Raw genomic sequence first — 21,398 nt, 5'->3', positions numbered from 1 at the left:
TTATTTATAAATAAATTTCTTTATTTAGTATTTATTAATAAATAAAATAAATTTTATTATAAAATTGAATCAAACAGAATCTTAATCTCAATTAATAAAAAAAATTGTGAAATCTTTAATTTTGGTATAAATGATTAATCTTTTTATTAAATTAAAGATACAAATTTACTTTGGGGTCAAAAAAAACCTAAATGTAATATTATCTTATCACGATAAAAAAAAAAAAACTAAAAAGGATTGAAATGTAAAATGCATATGGAGTTACTAATTTCATTTCATTCAAGTCCAAATAGTCAAAATGTTTGGTTGATACCTTAAAATTGAAACCCAATCATTCTCCTCCAACTTAGTACATCTCATTTTTGAGCATGCTTAATATAATTTTTTTCCTATATCGTAAAAAATAATACAATAATTACTTATTAATATTATAAAATTATAAACTTTTGATAATTGAAACTAAATAAAAAAAAATATATATTAAAATATATAGTATGATGTTCTTTCTCAGGGTGTGAATATCATGAATTTTTTCCTGCCTCCAAGTCCTCATCTGGGTCGTCACTGCCTCCTCTATAAAGCCAACACCATTTCCCTTCTACGCTGCGAAAGCACCACCCGTCACAGAGTAAGACATTTTTAAAAGGTTAATCAAAAGTGAAGCTGTGATGATGATGAATGGCCAAAAAGTGCCGCCACTGGAGGTGGCTGTGCAGCTACCGGACTCCAAGGTGGCTGCTATGGAGAACAGTGGCACAATGAGTGGGCCGCTGATGGGGACGACGAGGCCTTTTGCACGGAAAGCTGAAGTCTTGCACGTGGCACTTAGGCTGTTGTGCATGGCCACATCTGTGGCAGCTCTTTCGTTTATGGTCACAGCCCATCAGTCCAGCTCTGTCTCCATCTATGGGTTTAAGCTTCCTGTTTACTCTAAGTGGTCCTTCTCTCACTCGTTCATGTAAGATTCTAAGTTTCTTGGGTCTAAATAATTGTCAAAATGTCGTGTCTTTGTTTTTTACTCAGGCGCTTTTTGTTGTTGATCATGATGTTTCTATCGTTTGGTCGCTGAGAAAGTGAGGGGAAATCAGTAGAAAAAAGGGAATTTAGATATCACATCATTTCCATCTAACGGGGGTTTTCCCTCTTTCCCTTAATCTTCTTTGGGTTTTTCTTTTTCACGGTTTCTGATGGTGCAAACGAGTTTAAAGTTTTCTTCTTTCTTTTCTTTTTTTTTTTTAATTCCCAACATTTTCATGGCAACCAAACAGTCCATCATAATTTTTTTAATTGACTGGAATGTCCTTAATTTGAGAATTGAATCACTGGGATTGAATGACCGTCAAAAGCCGGGTCATTTCCTCGTTTGTTTGTCATGTTATGCGGGAACTACTGATTCTGTTGAACTTTGTGTTGACGAAATTGCCCTCTTTTTTGTTGCTTCCACGAGTAAAAACAAATTTTTGCTACCTTCCAGATTCATGGCATTTGAATGAACAGAATAAAACTCGTGAGCCGTTTTTGTTTTTAATTACTATATTATTTTTTGGAATGACACGGAATTTTCAAGGTCATTGATGTTGAAATGACAAATGAGTGACATTAATGGTTGAGTGCATTTTTACTAAATTCCTGAAATGGATTGCCATTACATTATGACAAAGCTTCTATTCAGGGGTTGGGTTATATATAGATTTCTTAAAGCAAAATTTTGCAATCATTTTAGATATATTTCACTCCTCAAGTATCAATGACATGATTGTTAAAAGGGAAGGATTCAAACAACAGTGAATAGTCTAATTTTGAATAATTAAAATGCCTTGGAAAAGTGTATGATCAGTTTTTGTTGATTCTGTTATTGGGTGGTGAACAGGTATTTAGTTGGAGTCTCAGCAGCTGTAGTTGCACACTCCTTGCTGCAACTGCTAATTAGCATGTCAAGGTTGCTTAGAAAATCTCCAGTGATTACATCAAGGAGTCATGCATGGCTTATTTTTGCAGGCGATCAGGTATTGTATTTTGCTAGTTGTTTCTCATAGATTACTAGATTAACACCTTGGGGTAATTTTATGTTGATGTGCTTGGCTTTATTTATTTTTCTTTTCTGATATTGGAGCAGTTCTATATGCGCTGGTTGTACCAATAGAATCTTACCAACTAATATTATAGAACAAAGCCACATCAACAATAAGGAAATATCTATCATCACCCAATGAACTATACAGGTAAAGGCGGGATTATGAGTGGACTGGGAAACAATACTAAGCTGAAAAGATTTGAATTTGATGCTTTTAAACTTAAGAAATACGAAGGAAGATCTAATAAAAACACTGCTATTTTCTGTTTAGTGGTTAAGCATTGATCATGGGAAAACTATCTTGACGTTAGAAGAGCTAGATGTAAATGAAATTTTGTGCAAGTTCTTCTTCTTCTTCTTCTTCTTCTTCTTTTTTTTTTTTTTTTAATTATAAATACAACATATAGCAGAATATAAACAGGGTTAGAAAGTGATACAAGTTGCAGTTCCTCTTGTTCTTTTGAAAAAAAACTAAGGGAGACTTGGACAGTTGGACTATTGCCTTGGTGAAAATGTCATTATTGTATTTTTAGGTCAAGCCTCATTACTTGCATCATACCATGCTGTATAAGCTTCATCATCTTCTTCTTAAAGTATATATAAAAGAACTGCTTTCAGTATGTTACACATCTGATGTCAATAGATTGTCTATTTTTCTCGAACTGTTAATGCTGAAGCAGTTTAAGACATCTGATATTCCACTTTCTTAATTTTTTGGTCAAAAGAAATTTCACATTTTTCTTTTTTGGCAGAGAAACTATTTTAATGTAGTTCAGAATTTTGTAGCTTACCCTGGTATTCATCTTTCAAGAATTCTGTTTTCATCTTGTGTTTAACTTGGGCATCTTTCCAAATAGTCCTCATCTGCCATGCGCTTAAAATATCCGAATCTTTTATTAATTTTGTTTCACCTTAAGTACAATTAGTGCTTTTAAGGGCCTGATTAATCTTCAAGTTTGCAGGTGTTTGCATATGCAATGATTGGTGCTGGGGCTGCTGCATCAGGGGTCACCAACCTGAACCGCACAGGAATCCAACATGCCCCTTTGCCAAATTTCTGCAAGCCCTTACACTACTTCTGTGACCATGTTGCTGTCTCTATAGCCTTCACTTTTTTCAGCTGCTTCTTGCTTGCTGCATTGGCCGTTCATGAGGTTATGTGGCTCTCCAAGTCAAAGTATTGAAGTTCCTTTGCCTTCGATACTGGATGTTTGCGCACTTATATGAGCATGTACACTTTTAGGAAATATATATATGCTCTAATTAGTTCCACTGATCGACTTTCTTAATGGAAAATTCTGTAGTTTACCACGTTTAAGTTGCCTTAATTAGTAAAGAGCAAAGATGGGGGTTTATCTAATTATGATAACATGTTCTAATTCAGTGATTATGACCAGATTGTTGAAAGTCTTGTGTTGATGGAACTGGCCAGTTCTCTCTCATTCTTTGATCCTTTAATGTGGTCTTTTGGGTTGCGCAGAGGACAACCACAAGCCTCCCCATCGGTCTTTTCTTTTGGAGATGCATTTATAACATCTCGTGCAACGATTTTTTGTATCTGCAAAAAAGTTTTAAAGATTGAAACTTTAGACAAATTAAAACTTCTCTTCTTAGTTATGTAGGGAAACATTCACCACCAATAGTTCAAAGCCATTTCGGAATGTGCCAAATTATTCTTGCATGCAAACGAAGGAATAAGGCCAAGATTAGGATAGCCTAGCTTAGCTTTGTCCAATGCTTAAAAGTATATCACTTAAGCATTAACTTCGAGCCTCCATTCTTCAAAATTTTCAAGATTAGGATAGGAAATGAGATACTATAATCTTGCCTCAGACAGGAATAAGGCCAAGATTATGATTTGGGGATGCAACAATATGGATAATGGTATCCACTTCCTAATCTTTCGAGTAATATTTCTCAAAGCGCTAATTTTAACTGGGCTATTACTGTTGGTAATGAGGGTCCATTTTAAAGTCGGATTCTATCTCTTTCCTGACACCATCTTCAGGCGCGACATAGCCTATTGAAAGGGACTGCACTTCACTTTAACTGCTACCATTTAAAAGGAACGTTCCTTCTCTAACAAACCATAGCAACCACTAACTGCCAAATCCCGCCACTTTTTTTCTGAATAAAAACTACCCACTAGCTACCTTAACTATGTAACTCTCTTCCGATGATAAATCACATTCCGTATTACATCAAATGCACCAACATTCGTTTTCACATTCTCTAACCAGTAACCTTTCAAGGAGAGAAAAATGAAAAACATGGCCTTTCTTGTGGGTCTCTTTTGCACTTGTTCTCTATTCTTTCTAGCATCCATGAATGGTTTGGTTGGTGCAGCAAGGGTGTTCAAAGTGAGTGATGAGTTGGGTTGGCAAGAACCTGGAGGCAATGATTGCGTACTCTGCAAGTATATAGGTCGTTCAAGTAGTAAAGAAAATATATCGTCCCACAGAGATTTGTTGTTTGAGTACCAAACTACAAAAAGTTATGATTATTTGGACTATCGATAATTTGTGCCAAAAATAGAGTAAGAGATGCAACAAATTAAATTGGGAAAACTAAAGAAATTATAATGAATTAAATAATTAAAATTCTAAACACTATACTAATTTACTAAAATTTTAGCAAGTAACAAAAGATTTAATTAATTAATGGTAAAAATTAATTCCAGAGTTGAGATTCATGAAGTAAATTTCATTGAGATTTGGATAGGCAAAGCCAAGATTAAGGAAAATATAAGTTTGAAAGAAGTTGATTCTGATTTTCTTTAATTTCTCTTTCAAGCAAACTAAAGAGTATTTTAAAGGAAACTAAACCTCATTCTCATGCGATGTTTAATTACCCAAAACCCTTTAAGCATTTTAAACTTGAAATTACTCTTAACCCATTAGTTTATTTCTAATACTAGGTGATTAAGTTCATTATCTTGATTATCTATCATAAATTTTCACCTATCGGTCCTTCAATCTAAGATTAAGAACAAAACCCAAAGGGTACCAACAATGGATATGTAAATAAGCATACAAGATAAGAATCAAAGCTTATATATACTAAAATCTGATTAAAAATAGTCCAAATCCACAAATAAAACTTAAATCATTACACATAACTCTAAAATTTTAAGTATCTACTCACTCATGCTTGTATTTACAAGTAGAAAATATGAAATAAAGCAAGAAAACATGAAAATAAAACTAAAAATAAAAGAACTCAGAAGAAGAAAATCCAAATCTTAGAAAATGGAAGCTAAAAAATGTCACTCAGCAGGTGTTCTTTCTCCAAAAATGGCATGATTTCCTCTTTCATTCTTCTTTTGATTTTTTCTCTCTATTTCTCCTTATGGTAAAAATGAGAATATGATGCTTATATATCCCCTCAAGGTTTGCCCTAAAAATAGTCTCTAAAGAGATAAAAACAAAAAGTGTAAAAGGTGTGAAAAGAGAAAATTTTTCCATGTCAGCAAATAGCCAGCGCCATTCCACATGCCTCATGTTGATTTAAGTTATTTTCCACATGCCTCATGTTGATTCAGAGAAGGAGCCTTTAGATTCTGCATGACCAGCTATACGGGGCATGTGGGAGTCCCTGAAACTTTCGGCGTGTTTTGCTCCAAAATCTCTATTTACACGACCCAGTGTGAATTTACATGCCTCATGTGGATTCCTGCTGGCTAACTCTTTTCTTCACACGACTCTCAACACGGGGCATGTTGAGGCCCTTGAAAGTCTCAGCTGATCTTCTTCTTTAAGCTAATTTTCTTCATTTTTCACACCACTTTAGGCTTTCAAATTACTTTGAATTTCTTCTATATGGACCTTTTTGCCTTTAAACCTTATTAAAACCTCTAAAAAACATTAAAATTTCGAAAATCAAATATAATGAAACTAAAATTAACAAATTAACTAAAATAAACATTAAAAGCATAAAATTACTAAACTAAAAAGGGCAAAATGAATGTAAAACTACCCTAAAATACTTATATAAAATGAGTTTATCAAATTCCCCCAAACTCAAATCTTTGTTTGTCCTCAAGCAAATTAAAAACAATTATATGCAATTGGGGTACATTTTCTTAAATTCATGAAAATCACTCATTCAAGCTTTCAAACTTACCTCTAGCCACCAACAAACCATATACCCACCTTCAAGATATAAGGAATTCAATTCTCACCAAAGTTATCATCACTTAGCCTTAGGTCAATTATTCATTCCATCAAACCCAAACCAATCAATTACATAGAGAAATCATGCTAAAATAGACTCTAAACCAATCCATAAACTAAAGCATCTCAAATGATGATGAAAATAGTTTAAATGGATGAATAATGTGCCAATCCCATAGGCAAACCAACTAATCCAATCTCCACTAATGTAGCAAAACACAATCAAGAGATCAAAATGACTTTTAATGGATGTAATAGGGCTAAGGGGTAATAATGTAGCTAACAAAGAAAAGGCAAAAGGGAAGCAAAACATGAGAATAATTAAATTATTAAAAAGATCAAGATACAATTTTCTTTATTATTATTTTATTTATTGTTATTATTATTTTTTGAATCAAATGGGAGGAAGAACTTTACAATAAATCACCCATGCTAGCATACAATTTTTGAAACTTTTTTAGGGACTACATAAATAACATTGAATTTTGCATTGCAATTATCCCTTTTTAATCCACCCTCAAACTCATTTCTTTATATACTTAGGTGGTAAATAATTTTTTTTTTCACAACATGATATGATTGCTAGCCAATTTTATGTTAGTACTTCTCCCACTTGATTGTTATATACCCTTTTTTTCTATTATTTGCATATCTATCACTTAAATAAATTATTCTCATAAAGGGTAGGTAAGTGTTTAGGTTTATGGCTAGGTAAATTATGGGTGCTAAGGAAATAAGGGGTATAAATGAAGGCTCAAATTGGTTTTAAAGGGAAATTTTTAAAGTGAGGTTGGTTAAGGTAAAAAATGTGGGTCTAAAATTCGAAAAATGCCTTAATCATTTCTCTTTTCAAGTGAATGCTAAAATTTTGCCTCGAAAGGTCTAGAAGGCTTGTTCTAGGTTTGGTGAGATACAATTAGTTATTTCTTATTCTAGAGTTTTCTCCAAGCACTCAAAACTCAATGTAATTAATTGGGTGACCCTTGGCTAAGAAGATATAAACTTAGATAAGAATCTCATAACCTCATACCAATCCGAAACTTTCAATTCATCAAACCCATCAAGAGGTAAGCTCAATTGCTTTTCAAAATGATTCTCAATCTTCTAAAAATTAGGTAAAAATTTATTTATTTATATTTATTTATTTTTATGTATGCATGATTCCTAAAATGAATGCAAAAATTAAATAAAAAATAAAAATAAAAAATGAAATAAAAACTATACGTAATCTATATGATATCTATATGCAAGTGTATATATTTACATGGTGTAGGTATATGGTGTATGTGAACTAAGTAACTAGGTATAAATGAAATGCAATGAAATGCAATTTAAGTAATGTAAATGAAAAGGATTAAAAATTTTGCAAAAATTTTGCCCTCCCCCAAACTCAAATTAGACAATGTCCTCATTGGCTTAATCGAAGTGGCAGAAATATCAATGAAATCAATAAATGATAACTTGGAGAGATATAAACTAAGGAAGAGTGGAACAAGTTATCATGTAGAACGTACATGCCTCGTGGTGAATGATCAGAATATGTACATGAGGCATGTGAATTATAAGTATTGGGAGCATGAGGCATGTTAATCAAAAAGCATGAGGCGTGTTGAAGTAAAAGTAAATTAACATGCCCTGTGCCTACTGCTAAGGAATTGATGTGGGGTATCAACATGGGGCATGTGATGCTCCATGAAAAATTCGGTGGGTTTTCGAAAATTTTGAAAATTTGAAGTAATGCAAATAGCTCATAGGAGAGCAAGGCCCTTAGCATGAGGCATGGCAAAGGGAAGCAGTGTCAACATGTGGCAGATGAATGTCGAGAAGTTACCTTAGAAACTGAATTGTCAAGGCCAAGAGAAGAGCAGCTGCTGTATTGTCAATAATTCAGTTATATGACTATTAAAAAGCAATATCAGTAATGCTATTACAATAGTCAATAGAAACTTAAATTAAAGAAAATGATCAATTCAATAGAAATCTGGATAACAAGGATAGTGCAAGTATCACAGCAAAAGAAAACTATGCAGCCAGTAACAATGAACAAGCCAACGTAAGATTCATGAAACAAACAGAATTAAAAGAAATAAAAATTAAATCATTTACAAATAGATAAAACATATAAATGTTCCAATAACCAGGAAATTAACAGTTGAAGAATAAAGCAAACTGACCAATTTGCGCAATTAAAAGCTAAAGTTTCACAAACTAACTGAAATTAACAAAAACAAAATTCTAAAAGTAGACAGCTGGTTGGTCTTCTTCATTGGTGGATGGCATGGGCTCATTTGCTGCTGTAGGTACTTGCTCAGTGGATTTCTCAGAAGCAGTATCCAGGTTTTCTACCATATTCTTCATCTCTTTAAAAATGTCTTGGCCCCATTTATACAACTGGTTAAAAGAGGCTGCCAGCTTGTTGTAAATATCAATCATTTCTTTGTCATGGATTTTCTGCTTTTTCCTGAATGCAGAAAACTTCTTTTTAATCTTTTTCTCAAGCTGGGCTTGCTTTTGACCAAGAGTATCAACCTTAGCTTCTAAAGCCTTTAAAGAAACCATAATATCATAATTAGCATTAGAAACAGGCTATTGTGCTGCACTCATTCTGTCAATTTTTGCTTCCAAATCCTTAAGAAAAACAAGTCTGATTGTCCAGCAGTAGGTGGGTGTGAGCTAGAAGGACTAGCATCAGTATGTTGTCCTATAGTTTGTGATTGCTGCTGCTCTGTACCCTCATGTCCCCCATTTACCAACACATAAACATCACCCTTCTTTACACAAAATTTCATTTGAGTCATAATAATTATATTTAGAAAAGACTGGCCAACCATAGACACCATAGCATACTGGTTAGGGTTAAAACCAAATGATTTGGCAATTACAGTCACCATCCCTCCAATAACTATACTGCCAGCTGAATGCTTAGAGACTATATGTTCCATATGAGAGCAAAGAAAATAAGCACCATTTTTTTTTTCTTCTCTTTCATGCACTATAAAAGAATAAATCATTCTTTCCTGCAACCCCATTACTGTGCCCTCTACCTAGTATAGTGTAAGACATGAATCTTTGCAAGTATCTCAGAGCAGGTTCTTGAATAGCTGAGGCCTTAACAGAACTAGGGTTGTAGTATTTCCCATATGGTGCAATGGACTTCCAAAATGTAGGGGGATCGTAGATAGTTCTTTGCCACTCTATCACTTTTTCTCCATCATTACAAAAACCAAATAAAGCATTCACTTGAATAGTGTCAAATTCTCTGTCCTGACCCAAACACCTAAAGGAAATGGTGTCCCTATGGTTACTTTGCATAGGTTGGAATTCCAATTGCAATGAGCTTAAGAATTCAATTGTCAATTCCCTCGAAACAGGTTCTTGAATCCTAGCAAAATCACTCCAACCTATATTTTCTAAATATTCACTAACATATTCATAAAGCACTATCTCCCTAATACTGTGCTCATCAATGTACTTGGTGGCTAAAATTTTCTTTTTAGAAAGGGCCTCATAATTTTTCCTCATTTCAAAGTCCCTAAAAGTCCATGGGTAAGATGAGTTTACTTGACTTCCAGATGGAGGGATAACTGGAGTAGTTTGAGACACTGTTGGTGAATGATGCAGGGGTGATTGGACCCTAATTGGAGCAAAAGAAACCTGTGGTGAGATACGATTTTGGGCAGCAGAGCGGGTTCTGGCACTAACGGGTCTTGGGGAGTTAACTCTAGGCTGTTTCGGTGAAGCAGAGGAGTGGAGAACTGGTTTCTTTCTTTTTCGTGTCTCGTATATAGCTGAAGGGGCGGATTTGGTGTGTTTTTGGGAGGAAGGTGTGGAGTCTTGGGTGGCATTGTCGGGATTAGGGTTGGAATGAGAGGATTGGCGAGGTGGAGAGCTAGGGTTCGTATCGGGAATTTGGGGATTTGGGGACGAAATGTGTGTTTCTGGTTGAGCATTGGGTGGTGTAGGGTTTGATGTTGGAGTTGAAGAATTACTATTGGCAGCCATTTTTATGGCTCGCAGCTTGGGTATGTGGGTTGAAAGCTGTTTATTGCGCACCATGGAAGGAACAGTGAAGGCTTAGGTCGTGCGGTTGATGAGATGAAATAGGATAAAATGGCTAAGGTAAAGATTTAAGTGGTGATATACCTAGTGTCTAACATGAGGCATGTTAAGAATAATGAGGGGTGACATGCCCTGTGTGAATTGGTGTAAGATGAGTAACATGAGGCATGTTGGAATAAAAGGGAAAAATGACATGCCCGGTGTTATTGTACATGAAGTGCTACATGAGGCATGTGAGACCCCTTGAAACTCTCGGCAGGTTTTACATTTTTAGCAAGTTAAACTACCCAGAATAGGTTTTGGTGGTGACACTACCCCCAGCATACATCATGTTGAACCTAGTGTTAAATGACCTGATGAAAAACCTAGAACTGTGATCCCAAACACACTAAAACCAACCCTAAAACATAATTTGCATAGAAATTTCACTCAAAATTCAATAGGAACCCAATTAATTGCTAAGAACAATTAAAATCTATCAATCCACCAAACACAAACTAAAACATTATTCAAGTAATATTCACATTAACAATCACACAACAAGGAATAACACCCAAATTCAACCCCAAACTCATCATTAAAAATTCATGAACAAGTTCACATGGTTAAATTTCTGCAGAATTGTATTATGAAATTTCACAAAATATACAATGGCAAGTATGTCAATCTCAGTGCACTATATCAAAATTAATTACCCAAAAAGTAAAATCAAAAGCATATTGCTATTGATTACCATGAAAGTTCTTATATTTCTCACCAATTTCCTCAAAATGCTGCAACTCAAATGGCCTTTCACTCCACCATGTTGCTGCAATCAGACATAAAGCTTAAATTAGTTCAGATTTGACTTTGTTAAAATCAATATCATCATGGAAGACAAATATAAGGTTCAGCAACTTCCCATGCATTAATTCTTTCAATTCAGCATACATATTTGCTTGAAAATCTCCACCAACCTGCAGAAAGAAATTTTAATGTCAAATTTGAGTTCAATGGGATATAAGATGAAACAAAATAAAAGAAAAATTAAGTATAAGGAAAAATTTTTGGGGTGCCTCCCAAAGAGCGCTAATTTTAGGTCATTAGCTTGACCCTCTTTAATTTAGTGAATTGGTGGATCATCAAGGAAACAACTTGTTCCTTTCTCAATGGGCTGGCCTGTGATATAAATCTTGAGCCTTTGACCATTAACTTTAAAAAGACCAGAATTTTCACTCCAAATATCTATAGCTCCATGTGGATAAACTTTGACGACCTTGAAAGAACTAGACCATGTTGATTTCAACTTTCCAGGAAAGAGTCTAAGTCTAGAATTATACAATAAAACCAGATCACCCTCTTTAAACTCCTTTCTTTTAATATACTTATCATGCCAAAATCTAGTAATTTCCTTAAAAATCCTAGCATTCTCATATGCATCCAATCTTATCTCTTCAAGTTCATTTAATTGAAGTAACCTTTTCTCACCAGCATTGTTTAAGTCAAAATTCAAAGTTCGGATTTCCCAATATGCTTTGTGCTCTAACTCAACCGGCAAATGACATGATTTTCCATAGACTAGCTTAAAAGGTGTAGTTCCAATGGGTGTCTTGTAAGCTATCCTGTACGCCCATAATGCATCATCTAGCCTCAATGACTAATCCTTCCTTGAATGATTAACAGTTTTTACCAGAATTCTGTTCAATTCCCTATTAGATACTTCAACTTGCCCACTAGTCTGAAGATGATAAGATGTAGCTACCTTATGAGTAATCCCATATTTCTTCAAAAGATTTTCAAACTGTTTATTGCAGAAATGAGATCCACCATCACTGTTTATAGCTCTTGGAGCTCCAAATCTAGTGAAAATAAACCTTTTCAAAAACTTCACTACTACCCTTGCTTCATTTGTAGGGGAAGCAATTGCCTCAACCTATTTAGACACATAATCCACACCTACCAAAATGTACTTATTCCTAAAAGATGATGGGAATGGTCCCATGAAATCTATGCTCCAAACATCAAATAACTCAATCTCCAAAATTCCTTGTTGTGGCATCTCATTTTTTCTTGAAATATTCTCCACTCTTTCACATCTGTCACATCTCAAAATAAATTATCTCACAATTTTAAACATGTGTGGCCAATAAAATCCAGCTTGAAGTATTTTACCTACTATTTTTTTCACACTAAAATGACCTCCATAGGCAGAAGAATGACAATGCTCTAGAATGTTTCCTATTTCCTCTTCAGGCACGCACCTTCTAACTAGGCCATCATTACATCTCTTGAATAACAATGGATCCTCCCATGTATAAAATTTCACATCATGCAAAAATTTCTTTTTCTGTTAATAGCTCAAATCTGGTGGGAGAACTCCACAAGACAGGTAATTGACAAAATTTGCAAACCACGGCAATGTAGCAACAACAACTAGCAATTGCTCATTCGAGAAAAACTCATCAATTGGAAATTCCTCTTTATTTCCATCCTTACTTTCATACTTAATCCTTGATAGATGGTCTGCCACAACATTTTCAGCTCCCTTTTTATCTTTAATTTGTAAGTCAAACTCCTGTAGCAATAGAACCCATCTTATCAGTCTTGGTTTTGCTTCTTTTTTATTCATCAAATATCTTATGGCTGCATGGTCTGTATAGACAATCACTTTCGATCCAACCAGGTATGATCTGAACTTTTCCACAGCAAATACCACAGTTAAAAATTCTTTCTCAATGGTGGCATAATTTACTTGAGCATCATCTAGAGTTTTGCTGGCATAATAGATTGCATATGACCTCTTCTCTTTTTTCTGACCAAGTACAACTCCCACAGCAAAGTCACTAGCATCACACATAATCTCAAATGACAATGACCAATCCGGAGGTTGCATAATAGGGGCTGTTGTTAGAGCTTCCTTCAACCTATTAAAAGAATCAAAACAAGCGTGGTCAAAATTAAAAGGAACATCATGATTTAACAAATTTGTAAGAGGTTTAGCAATTTTTGAGAAATCTTTTATAAATCGTCGTTAGAACCTAGCATGCCCAAGAAAACTTTTAATTCCTTTCACTGAAGTTGGTGCAGGCATCTTCTCAATCACTTCTACTTTGGCCTTGTCCACTTTAATTCCTGTATGTGATACCAAATGTCCAAGCACAATGCCTTCTTACACCATAAAATGACATTTCTCCCAATTTAGCACCAAATCTGTTTCTTCACATCTTTTAAGCACTTTAGAGAGGTTAGATAGACAATCATCAAAAGAAAAACCATATACAAAAAAATCGTCCATGAAAACTTCCATAATTTCCTCAATAAAATCAGAGAAAATGGCCATCATACACCGCTAAAAAGTAACTGGTGCATTACATAAGCTAAAAGGCATCCTTCTATATGCAAATGTGTCATATGGACATGTGAATGTGGTTTTCTCTTGATCATAGGATGTATTGGGATTTGGAAAAAATCAGAATACCCATCCAAATAACAAAATATAAATGTTTTACTAACCTCTCTAACATTTGATCAATAAAAGGCAAGGGAAAATGGTCTTTCCTAGTGGCACTATTAAGCTTCCTGTAATCTATACACATCCTCCACCCTGTGACAATTCTAGTAGGTATCAACTCATTATTTTCATTTTTCACAATGGTCACACCTCCTTTCTTAGGAACGACATGAACTGGGCTAACCCAACTACTATCAGAAATAGGATAAATGATCCCAGCTTCAAGCAGTTTCAAGACTTCTTTCTTCACCACCTCTTTCATATTAGGATTTAATCTTCTTTGATGTTTTATGATAGCATTAAAATTATCCTCTAAAAGAATCCTATGCATGCACAGGGTGGGGTTTATACCTTTTATGTCATCAATGGTGTAACCAATGACTTTCCTATGTGCTCTTAACTCTCTCAGCAATTTTTTAACTTGTACATTACTCAAATTTGCATTAATAATGACAGGATAAGTTGAATTAGATCTAAGAAAAACATACCTTAATGTAGATGGAAGTGGTTTGAGGTCTACCTGTGGTGCGTCCTTCTCATCTAGCAAAGATGGTTGTGCAACTTCATATTTCAATTCTTCAACTTGCAAAACTTCATCTCCTACTGTACCAAACAATTCTCCAAAGGGTCCTCAGGATATCTTTCCTTAAATTTTGCTTCCACAATCTCATCAATAACATCCACCCTTAAACAAGGATCAACTCTATGATGTTTCTTCAAAGTCTGATTCAAATTAAATTCCACCTCCTCTTCTCCAACTTTTAATGTTAATCTATCATTCTTTACATCAATTATAGCCCCTACTGTGGCTAAAAATGGCCTTCCCAAGATGATAGGTATGTGAATATCCTCTTTCATCTCAAGAACCACAAAATCTACAGGAATGAAAAATTTTCCAACTTTTAAGGGCACATTTTCCAAAATTCCCACTGGATATTTGATGGATCTATCAACTAGCTGCAAAAAAATGGTGGTGGGCTTCAAATCTCCTACCTTCAGCTTTTCACAAATGGAGAGTGGTATCAAACTTATACTAGCTCTAAGATCACACAATGCCTTTTCAATACTAGTATCCCTAATGTGACAAGGAATAGAGAAACTTCCTGGATCCTTCAATTTTGGTGGAAGTTTATTCTGTAAAAGAGCACTACACTCCTCTGTTACTGCCACAGTTTCATAATCTTCTAATCTCCTCTTGTTTGATAAAATTTCTTTCAGGAATTTAGTATATGAGGGCATTTGAGAAATTGCATCTGTAAATGGAATGTTGATGTATAACTTTTTCAAAACTTCCAAAAATTTCCCAAACTGCTTATCTAGCTTTGCTTTCTGAAACCTCTGAGGATATGACAATGGTGGCTTGTATGGTGGTGGAGGCACATACTTTTCCTCTTCTTCTTTTTCAACTTCCTTCTTCTTGTTTGCTTCCTCATTAACTTCATCATGATTCAAAATAGATTCATTTTTGTCTTCATCTTCTTTCTTCTTTTCCTCTTCTTCTTTATCTTTCTTTTCATTTCCCAAAATTTTCCCACTCCGTAGGATCACTGCTTTGCAATGTTCTGTAGGATTCTCTGGTTGACTTGGAAGTTTTCCTTGTGCTTTGCTAGAAGAGCTTGCTTATTGAGCTATTTGGTTTTCCAACATCCTGTTATGAGTGGCAAGCTGGTCTATCCTTGAAGTTAATTGTTGAATCATTTCTCCTTGTTTTTGTTGAGCAGTTAAGAAATTCTCCATCATAGACTTAAAAATTGAATCTTGGTCTGAAGACTGAACTGGTGGTTGTGGAATAGGTGCATTTTGATTCCTTTGTGGTGGAAATCTAGGTGGTACTTTGTTTTGCTTAAAATTCTGCTGTTGTTGCTAGAAATTAGGAGGTTGTTGATAATTCTGTTGTTGCCCTTGTCGACTTCCCCAAGAAAAGTTAGGGTGGTTCCTCCATGTTGGATTATATGTAGCAGAAAAAGGATTACTAACTGGTTTCTGGTTGTAATTCCCAACAAAATCAACTTGCTCATTTCCAAACTCTTGCCCATAGGATGGAAAATCATTAATACAATGCATATTTCCCGCACCAACATCTTCTGTATGACTAGATCCTCTAATTGATGAGTCAACCTTCATGCTTAACTTATCCATTTTTCTCGTCAAAGCATCAAATTTGGCATTGAACATACTCACGGCATCTAATTCATATACACCAGCTGGTGGCTTCTTCATTTCATTTCTTTCACAGCTCCATTGATAATTGTTGTAATCAATTTTATCCAATGCTGAATAAGCTTCATCTTCTGACTTTTCTATAAGATCACCTCCTGAAGATGCATCAATTATACTTCTAATTGTTGGAGAAACACCATTGTAGAAATGTTGAACTAGCATCCATTTAGGGATTCCATGATGTGGACATCTCCTTTGAAGATCCTTATATCTCTCCCAAGCTTCATAGAGACTCTCATCATCCCTTGGTCTGAAAGAAGTTAGTCCATTTCTCAATTTTGCAGTCTTGCTAGGAGAAAAGTATTGAGCCAAGAAAGCTTGTGACAACTCATCCCAAGTAGTTATTGAACCCAGAGGTAATGAATGTAACCACTCCCTAGCACGATCCTTCAAAGAAAAAGGAAATAATCTCAGCTGGATGGCATCATCTGACACTCCATTTATCTTCAGCATGTCACTAATCTCAAGAAAATGTGCAAAGTGCACATGTGGACTCTCAGTAGGACCTCCCCCAAACTGTAATTGTTGAACCATTTAACAAAGTGAGGGCTTCAATTCAAAGTTATTTGCTTCCACTCTAGGCCTTGTAATACTGGGTCTAAAATCTCCAAAATTAGGAAAAGCATTGTCAACACCATATTTTGGCCGATCAAACCAATCCCCAGTACTAAGTCTCCCTTTGACAGCTAACCACATTTTCGATCTCTCTTTGCTAGATCACCACATTTCCGATCTTTCCTCACAAAGAATTGAATCAATGATAAGTCCTCACATTAGTCAAAGCCTTACCAGTCTATTAAATCACTCACCGATCTCTCAAACCCATTGTCGAATCTCCTGACCAGTCAAGTATATTCCTGATCTCTGTTGACAAACGAAATTGAACTGACACTAGATCTTTGTTACCATTTTTGTTGCCGATCTCCCTTTCGAAAGTTTAAAAATAATCAAAGGTTCCGTTCCGGTTTAATGATGATCCCGATCTTAAATGTTCAAGCCAAATTCCTAATTTTAATCAAGTCCCGTTTAGCGTTGGTTCCCTACCAATCTCATGCTCATTGTGTTTTCCGATCTCTCACACTTGGGTTAATAATCACTTTCAGTTATTTCAACATACTCAGACAATCAAGTGTTTAAATAATTTAGAAATTTTCCAATCACAACCATTCATCGAACAAAAGAGGCATTCCATTTCATTTCATTTCAAGAAGTTGTACAAGTTATTCAGCTGGAGGATCACCCCCAGCCTGATCTACATTTTGTCCGTTCCCTCTCTCACCCTCAGCCTCCTCCTCACTCTCCTCACCTTCATCCTCGGGAGCCAGGTTGGCCATCCAGGAGAAGTCCTCCTCAGGGTAACGCTTCTTAAGCTCAGCCAGGAGATCTTTGTGAGCATTCACATAAGCGCCGGCCACTCCAGTCACTATCTCTTCCTCTTTCACCTTGAGCTCCTCAGCAAGGCGAGTGAGTTGAGCAGCTTCATCGGCTCGGAGCGCTTGCACTTCTTCAAAAGACTGAGCTTGCTCGGCCAGCTTGTCCTCATAAAACTTCATTTGCCCCTCAAGTTGAGATATGTAGCCCTGAGCGGATGAAAGTTGAGATCGGAGGGAAGCTGCCTCATGACCCATCCTCTCGACCTCTTTACCCAGGCGATGCGCCTTCTCCCGTATGATGTGCTGGTTCACCAGGCACTCCACGTTCAGGCTCATGGATCGGGTCAGGATATCATCAAGGTTATCTGGAGATAGCCTATCCCGATCTTCTCGGAGACAGATAGACGACGCCAAGACCTTAGCGAAACCAGGGTTTTCTCGAACCGTACGATTCTTCTCCAGTGAGTGGACTAAGACTTGGGCACCGCGGGAGATAGTCCTCATGTTAGGTTGAGAAGAACCCTCTTCTGCATTCGGAGCAACTGGAGGAGGTGGAGGCGGCTCTTCCCGGCGAGGAGGGGATCGGACCACTTCTGCGATCACCGGTCCCGAAGGTTGCGACGAGCCTTCTTGTATTTCCCTGGGCTCATGCCTGGGTGTCTGCATTTCCTCAACTCGTTTCATCTTCCGTACCTTCCGGGATATCTCCCTCTTTCGCTTCCGGCTCTCCTTGGAGGCTTCGCCGCTGGCCATACCTGCACAAAGAAGAGGTCAGTGAGATCGCTAAGGTCCTGAGATCTGAGATGTAGAAAATACCGATGCCGAGGTCAGAGAGCTGGAGTCCGCGATCTTGGCCGGTGATCAATTCCATAGTCCAATGGTGCAGCTCGGCGGTCACTGCATCCAAGCAAGAGAACTTCTCTCTGGACGCCTGCTCCTTCAACTCCATCACCATGGCACCCTCTTCCCTATTCAATACGAGACGCTTCGGAATTAAAGGGCCTTGGTGTAGCTACCATTTAGGGAACCCTCAAAGCCGTTCAGAATTTTGCTCCTTAGAATGAAGAAGCGGTTCTTCCAGTTTTTCAGGGAGGAGGGCAGATCGATGAAGAGCCCGCAATGTGGCTTCGCCTGGAAAAACCAGTACTCGTCGTCCTTTCGATGAGTTAATCTATGCAGTTCGGCGAATACCTTAGGCGTAGGACGGAATCCCTTAGCTCGACAGAGGCCTCGAAAGGCTGCTAAGATCCGCCACGAGTTCGGGTGAACTTGAGCTATGCACACTTGGAAAAATTTTAAGACTTCCTTAAAGAAGTCGTCAAGAGGGAACCGCAGCCCGGCTTTCAACTGTTCTTCGTATACCATAGTCATGTCGTTCTCTTCGAAGAAATGATCGGCCCGGAGATCGCCGTGACACCGGATAAGTTCATATGAATCAGGCTCAATGTTGTACTCCTGGCTGAATGACTGTAGATCGGTTTCTTGAAGGACCGACGGCAGTTCGTCCATGGGAAGATTCTCTCTCCCTGAAGAAGGCGCATGCCTTGAGGACGTCACTTGTTCCCGAACTGGAACGGAGACTCTAGGAGGTTCAGGTCGCACCCTTGGCCCGACCACCTCTACTTCATCAGATGACCACGAGAATTGGATGGAAGGAGGACTCGCCGCTCTCTGACCTTCGGCGCCGCTCATTTTCAAAGAAAATAAAGAATTTGAACTAAAAGAAGGATCAAAACCCTTACCGGAGCTTGATCGGAGTCGGAAGAGCTTGAGAAAATGAGAGAATTTCGAAGTTGTTCGCGAGAAGCTAAAAATGACACAAGAGAGCAAATGGCTAACCCCCACCCCTATTTATACTCGTCCGAGCATTTAATGCTCACGGCATCCCAGGCGGTGCATCGGTCAGCGAGATCTGCCAGCTGTTTCTGACATCTCATGAATATTCCAGAAGTTCCATAAAGAGATCGGCTAACTAGAGATCGACAGATTAAGATAAACCTTTTGAATGGCGGATCGGTTTAGGGTCATTTAAATTAAAGGTCAGATCGGGTAAATACTTCAGAGATCGGAAAATAATTAATGCAATAATAATAAAATGATAATTGACAAATAAAATCTTTATTTCCAAAAGATCGGATTACATCATTTGGGCGATCTCTAGAGATCGGATTGCATTAAAATTGGACTACATCATTTCGGTGATCTCTAGAGATCGGATTGCATTAAAATTGGACTACATCATTTCTGTGATCTCTAGAGATCATATTACATTGAAATTGGACTACATCATTTGGGCGATCTCAGAGACCGGTGGAACATCCCATCTAAAAGGGGGCCTATGTCAAAGTCAACATTGTGACTGATCCAAAGGATGTCATCGACCGGAACCGAGCCGCTGTCGGAACACCCAATGTGAAGGAAAGCCGCTGTCGGAACACCCAATGTGGTGAGAAGCCGAATAAACTTGGAAGAACAACCGCTAAGGGTCAACAGAACATTAGTAGTCTTCTCGGCTGAAATCGGTTCACCGATTATACCAATCGAACGACTCGAGATCGGCACGATCAAGGTCCGCGATCCAGATCGGTTAATTGATCCAGTTCTCTCACCATCATCAGATAAGGTTATCACGATTATTCGAGCACTGGGGTCATAAATTTTCAGTCGGGGAATAAAGAGGTCCATCAGAAAGGGATCAACAGCCACAATCATGGCCGGAACATCTGCCGGAGCAGTTAGAACTGGAAAGTAAGAAGGAAGAGAGGGAAATCGAATGAAGAAAGTCTCCTCTGTCAGGGGGTATATATAGGGAAAATCGGGCATTTATTGCTAAGCAGAAAATGAAGCGGACGCTTCGGGAATCGAGGGGAATTAATGCTTTGACCGGACCGAGCCTGATTAAGGGAAATATCGGAATAACAGAGATCGGAAAATGGGAGACCAGTATGCAAGATCGGAGAAGGATCTCGTTGAAAAGACCGAAAAAGAGGTGAGGTCGGGAGACAAAGAAAATAAGACAGCTCCTGGCAATTATCGTCATAATCAGAGCCAAGGTAGTTAAAGCGTTGCAGGAGAAATCTCAACCGCATGCCCCAGAATCGCCTGCATTTCTGACATGCATACGTCAGGACAGCGCTGTACATGCTAATCTCCACCGTTGATCTTACTTGTAAGGACGAGCTCGGAGCCCTCGGATCAAAGAAGAAAAACGACAAAATCAGCGCCCTTCACTTTCAGCCCTCGGATCGCCCTGGACAAGAAAATTTAGGACCGTCAGATTAGAAGAAGAAAATGACAAAAATTCTGAAGGGGATCTCAGCCGTCCATTCTGATCCTCTTTAATCCCTGAGCCTCAGATCATGTCCTTCGAAATCCTGACCCTCCATCTCCCTCAAAATAGATCCTGACCCTTCACAGGAAACACCCGGTCCCTATAAATACCCGCATGAAAACTGTTCAGGGGGGACGAAAAAAAGAACGAAGTTACTATAGCGGAAGAACTCTGAAATTTAATTCAGATCGTTACTTAGCTTCCACAAGAAGAACTTTTGAAACTAGTTTTCTGAAGTGTTTTCTTAAAAGATTTGGAACGCTGAAACTCTCCATTTTCAGCTCGTTCCTTATCCCGTAGCGTTCACATTTTTCAGTTCCTTGTTATCTTTATTTTCACTTCCATCGCCCATGCTCAATCTCATTTAAACTCGGGTATAATTCTGACTCGATTGCATTTAGTGAAGCACTCTTTGTTCCAAGGAGAACCTTAGTCTCCCGACTATCAACTTGCAATCTTATTACGTTTTGTGATTATCGGTTAGTTCACTAGAATCGACTCCTTACAGGTCAGTATTCATGTTGCCATTTTATTAAGTTTAGTTTTTGTTCTACGCATTCCCATTCTTCTTTCTTTATGTATGTTATTTTCTTTAAGTTCATATCACGCTAGAAAGATATAAAGAAAGGTTGTGCTCTAGTTTATTTCCGTGTCAATACCTTTGTTAATCTTTATTATT

The 21,398-nt window shown here is 37.3% G+C and overlaps 2 protein-coding genes and 1 non-coding gene across 3 annotated transcripts in view; all 3 read left to right on the top strand.

The window, feature by feature from the left end:
- Positions 1–514: 514 nt before the first annotated feature.
- LOC110637456 (CASP-like protein 3A1) lies at positions 515–3,464 on the top strand. The gene is made up of 3 exons (XM_021787562.2): positions 515–958; positions 1,871–2,006; positions 3,037–3,464. Exons 1-3 carry the CDS (start codon positions 669–671, stop codon positions 3,256–3,258), a joined length of 648 nt encoding a protein of 215 aa, XP_021643254.2. The 5' UTR covers positions 515–668; the 3' UTR covers positions 3,259–3,464.
- An 871-nt stretch (positions 3,465–4,335) lies between these two features.
- Positions 4,336–21,398, top strand: part of LOC110637483 (early nodulin-like protein 7) — a 37,989-nt gene continuing 20,926 nt past the window's right edge. Inside the window, exon 1 of the mRNA XM_021787597.2 lies at positions 4,336–4,468. Coding sequence (XP_021643289.2) covers positions 4,336–4,468 — 133 coding nt within the window. The remainder of the gene's footprint in view (positions 4,469–21,398) is intronic.
- Positions 16,188–16,294, top strand: LOC131170259 (small nucleolar RNA R71). The gene has a single exon (XR_009141153.1). It is a non-coding gene; the product is annotated as a small nucleolar RNA R71 (small nucleolar RNA).

The sequence above is a fragment of the Hevea brasiliensis genome, chromosome 1 (assembly GCF_030052815.1).
Source record: "Hevea brasiliensis isolate MT/VB/25A 57/8 chromosome 1, ASM3005281v1, whole genome shotgun sequence".
NCBI lineage: Eukaryota > Viridiplantae > Streptophyta > Magnoliopsida > Malpighiales > Euphorbiaceae > Hevea > Hevea brasiliensis.
The sequence above is the reverse complement of the archived record's forward strand: the minus strand, read 5'-3'. Positions and strand labels throughout refer to the sequence as shown.

Excerpts from the sequence above, each read along its gene's own strand:
- LOC110637456 (XM_021787562.2), top strand. The coding sequence starts at position 669 with ATGATGATGAATGGCCAAAAAGTGCCGCCACTGGAGGTGGCTGTGCAG. Across the intron at positions 959-1,870 it reads TCCTTCTCTCACTCGTTCAT|GTATTTAGTTGGAGTCTCAG; the intron begins GTAAGATTCTAA and ends GGTGGTGAACAG. Across the intron at positions 2,007-3,036 it reads TTATTTTTGCAGGCGATCAG|GTGTTTGCATATGCAATGAT; the intron begins GTATTGTATTTT and ends TCAAGTTTGCAG.